General features: G+C 29.3%; 1 protein-coding gene and 1 long non-coding RNA gene across 2 annotated transcripts in view; one reads left to right on the top strand and one right to left on the bottom strand.

Moving 5' to 3' along the window:
- LOC111680901 (C-factor) overlaps nt 1-136 on the bottom strand; it is a 2,334-nt gene extending 2,198 nt beyond the window's left edge. Inside the window, exon 1 of the mRNA XM_046947059.1 lies at nt 125-136. Coding sequence (XP_046803015.1) covers nt 125-136 — 12 coding nt within the window. The remainder of the gene's footprint in view (nt 1-124) is intronic.
- Nucleotides 137-416: 280 nt separating this feature from the next.
- Nucleotides 417-4,635, top strand: part of LOC124418847 — a 19,847-nt gene continuing 15,628 nt past the window's right edge. Inside the window, exons 1-2 of the long non-coding RNA XR_006940258.1 lie at nt 417-564; nt 3,461-3,785. This is a non-coding gene — a long non-coding RNA (uncharacterized LOC124418847). The remainder of the gene's footprint in view (nt 565-3,460; nt 3,786-4,635) is intronic.

Genomic DNA, 4,635 nt, shown 5'->3' with positions numbered 1-4,635 from the left:
AACTCATTTTTTACACCTTTTGCGATTTTTTTTTTTTTTTTTAAACAAACAGGAATTTTGATAGATAAGATTGTAAAAGCTGATGATCAGCTGTGCGGACGAGGCTACCTTATTAAGTGTACACTGGTCTCGTCATTTCATTGAGGGACGTATTTATTAGGAAAAAGCATGTTTTTACCTATTCTTGTTTATTTTCAGATTTGTTTTATAACTTAAAAAATCAATTCTCTTTAAAATATAAGAATTTTCAGTATATTTTCCTTTTTAAATTAAACAAAAAGCAACAGGTTATTTCACTGGCAACCCTATGTTTCCACATTAAATAGTTCAACAACACAAAAAGCTGAGAGTACGAAAAAAAAAACTTTGAAACTGGAATATTATTATAAACTTCCAATAAGAATTTCATAAAACAGCAGAAATAATAATCATAGATAAGAAAACAAGACAATTATTGTTTCATATAAAATTGCAAAAAAAAAATCAAATTAAAATTGTACGTGTTGTTTGAAACAAGTTGTCGGGCACAATCCAACCAACGGCGGCAGCAAGGATAGTTAGAAAGTAAATAAATACTAAATTAAAAAAAATTCTATTGTAAAACATAAGATAAGCAAAAAAATGGTGAAATCACGAAAAACATTTTCTAAAAGTAACAATGACTTGACAAAATTTACGGCATGTTGTAGAAAACTAATGTATAATTTATGTGTAAAATTGTAAACAATTTTGGTGAAATTTTCTGTTAGGTTCTTATATAAGTTTGCAAATTGCTTAAGAATAATTGCCCTTGATTCCATAAACAAAGGTAACGAAATTAAAACTTACGATTTTGTGTGGCGGCTCCTCTATGTTGGCTTATAAAACGTTTGTTTGTAAAATTTCTACAGGAGCTGCTGCTACTTGAAGATGTTGAAACAATTGAACATTTAGAAGAACGCATAAATGTTATGCAGGCACGAGAATTCCATATCGTAAACATACTTAATTACTATATATTTGTATTTATTTAACAGGAAAAGTTATTAAAATTAAAATAATTTCACTTTTAACGCGTTTAATGCAAAAAAAATCTCCTTTTTACGTACTTTTATAAACTGACAAAACGTTTTGACATTTATACTCTGCAATGGAAGTCGGCTTGGAATGGGGAGACGATATAATGAAGGAGAATAAAGAGAAGAAGAAACAACAATGCATTGGAATGTTATGGGATAATAAAAGAGATTGAGAGAGAGAGAAATGTTAACATAACGTTTTTGGCAAAATATGCAAAAAAGCAACAATTGTTAAGAACAGTGATGCCAACTATTTGTAACAAATTCATGTGTAGTATAAAGAAAAACGCTATGAATTTAATAAGAAGCCAAATTCACTATGTAAAATACTGTTCACTTGAAATTTGGACGCCATCATTAACTTTTGATGTTTTTTAATGGAAAAAAAATCAAATTTTTCAGTCTTTAGTTTTATATGAAATTTTGAGATTTTTAGGAATTATACTCATAATTCCTATCAATAGAAAAAACATCTTCATATTTGCAAGTAATTTTATTATAATCAATCTTATTCTTCGAACAAAATAAGAAGTTTTTCGTTTTTAAAACTAAAAAAACGGCGAATGTTGGCTTATGGACTGATATATCGTATACCTAATGGGTTAGATAATTCTCTCTTCGAACTGGTCTGTGTACAGAGCAGCATATGCTGGATTCCTGAACTCGGTCGGTATTTTTTACCGGTCGCGTAGTATATGGTAGGAAATTGTCAGGTTAGTTTTTAATGGTTGCTTGTCATCCCGTGGAGTGATCTTTATGATCATGAGAATGAAACTGATGCAATAAATTGATGAACGATCAGGAAAGTCTCCATATATTGCTGCTGTTGCCATCTCAACAGGATTACTTAGTTACTTGGTTCTGTTGCCGAAACAACAGAACCATCTCAGGAGTGTGGTTTCGCGGCTTAAAAAGGTTAAAGATTGCAATGGAATGGGTCATTAGATGATGGAGATTGCATTTTAAATAATGTCACAAAAATTGCCACCTGAGTTCTTCATTGAAGGAATCAGGGGTGATGGTAAACCGTTGACAAGTCCACCAAGTGGAGGAAAAAGAACACCGTCAAGGCAGGTGTTCACGTTAAGCACTCGACATTCGTGTTCAGCATTGATATGCTATGTATATTGTGCTATCTAATGCAAAGGTATGGTGACAAGAAAGTTTGAGCATTACAGATTAATAAGGAGATTCTTCTACAAGCAATATGAAAATATTGACCCGAATCGATGATTCCCAACGTACTTCACCTTATTCAAGATTTAAAACTAATCAAACTCGAAAAACTGTAACTCGGTACAGTTAAACGACGTCACACATTTGGCCTAAGATGTTGAGATGTAAAACTTTCGAAGAAAGAAAAAAAGAACGACCTGATTTTAATGATATTGACAACGATGCACGACATTAATTCTCTACAAAGTCAACTAACTATGTATAATAAAACTTAAATTATAAGCATGATTTAAAAATAATATATTTATACCATGATTATAAGTATATATAAACTTAAATTAAAAAGTGAAAATCTAGAGCGTTATATGTCATTTGATCATGGAAATCGAAAAAGGCATCTAGAACAAATGTAAATGTAGTGGAAACAATCTAACTATAATGCAGAAGGTTTACTCGAAACGACCTGATTTTCCTTAAATTATGTAAATTGGCAACGATGCACGACAGTCATTCTCCACACAAAGAGCTGAAATATGAAACCTAGCAAACTTGTCAGCTATAAAATTTCCTTTAAAATTAGCAAATACAAACTTCTTAAAATTAAAAGTTATCATTTTCAAAATATCCCAGTCATTTGATCATGGACATCGAATAAGGCACCCATAACAAAATTAACAATGATCTCTTTAACAAAGCCGGAATTTCATCTCAATATAGCAGAATAAATCTAACTTTAAAGAAGAAGATTTACTCTGTATCCTGCTCCGTATTTTGATTCGAAAGAAAAATCTTTAAATTTGTATTATGAATACATTGTGTTTCGCAAGTTTTTTTTCATTCCTAGCGAAATACAATCCGTATTAAGCCTGGATTTCATGAGTATTTTCGTAACTAATACTATGATAAACATGAAATTGGCTAAAGCCTGTTTGTGTTCCAAATCAATCAAGAAAATCAAGATTTCAGTGAATTTTCAAAGGAAATAGTAATTTATAAAAAAAACGCCAATAGACAAAATGACTTTTAGATAGCTAAAAAAACGCTAAATTGGCCAACACTTAAAAATGGAAAAAAGTCCGACATATTTGTTTTTGCACTAAATTTATATTTATTTTATTTATTGTAGTTTTTAACAATTTATTTAGCTTATCTTTATGAATTAACAAAAACGATACAATTTCTTTATAAAAATCTTTACTATTCTTTCAATTTCTTTTATTTCTTAGATAAGTTTATCAAAAGCTAGACACGTAATAGTTTTACTCCAAGCGCGTAACCCTCTAAAGAAATATAAAAAAATAAAAGCCTACAAACAATCTATTGTTTCCATTCATCATTTTCAACGTGTTTCAAAGCAACAAAAACAACTTTTACACAAACTACAATTCAATTGAACTTTGATAAAAACGACACGGAAATAATGAATTCTATTTTAATTACTGGTTGTAATCGTGGCCTTGGTCTAGGACTAGTTAAAGCTTTGGTTAAGCTGCCGAAACCACCACAACATTTATTTGCCACCTGCCGTAACAAGGATCAAGCCAAGGTAATGTTCCTTAATTGTTTTTTTAATGAATTTTCTTAAACTAAAATAGAAAAATTATCTGGTACTTACTTATGGGTGCCATTTTTAGTTGTTGTTCGTTTTCCTTTTGTTGTTGTAAATGCAATTCTTCTTGTTGGTTATTTAAAACTTTTGCCAAATTTATGATAATAATCCAAACAATTAATAGTTTAACAATTATTTTCACACACTTTTTTATCTTTTATTTGAAAATAATATCACAATTTTCTATTTATTTCTTAAAATTTCTAAAGCACTTTGTATTTTTAAAACACTTTTTTTCAATTAAAATCTTGCACGTTCCTGTCTTTCCTCAAGAAAACTTAGAAATGAAATAAGCGGCGTAGGTTTTTGCGTTTACTTTTAGCTTTTTTTCACTTTTGGAATTTCATTTTATGTTCTTTTTGTTCTCTTGCAAACAACTTTCCAATAACGCTCTCATTTTTTCCGTTTGCAAAATGTCAATAAATTCCAATTGGAAATATGATACAGGGTTGTATTTTGTAACAGTTAAAGATTTTGGCGATTTTTGATATAAAAATAGGAATTTGCAAAACTTATACAGAAAACTTTTTATAACGAAATCAAATCACAACAAAAACTTTTCTACAGAAAACTTTTCATAACAAAAACTTTTCAATAAAAAACTTTTCATAACAAAAGCTTTTCTATATAAAACTTTTCATAACAAAAACTTTTCTATAGAAAACTTTTCATAACGAAAACTTTTCATAACGAAAACTTTTCTATAGAAAACTTCTCATAACGAAAACTTTTCTATAGAAAACTTCTCATAACGAAAACTTTTCTATAGAAAACTTCTCATAACGAAAACTT

Source organism: Lucilia cuprina, chromosome 3 (assembly GCF_022045245.1).
Source record: "Lucilia cuprina isolate Lc7/37 chromosome 3, ASM2204524v1, whole genome shotgun sequence".
NCBI classification, from domain to species: domain Eukaryota; kingdom Metazoa; phylum Arthropoda; class Insecta; order Diptera; family Calliphoridae; genus Lucilia; species Lucilia cuprina.
The sequence above is the reverse complement of the archived record's forward strand: the minus strand, read 5'-3'. Positions and strand labels throughout refer to the sequence as shown.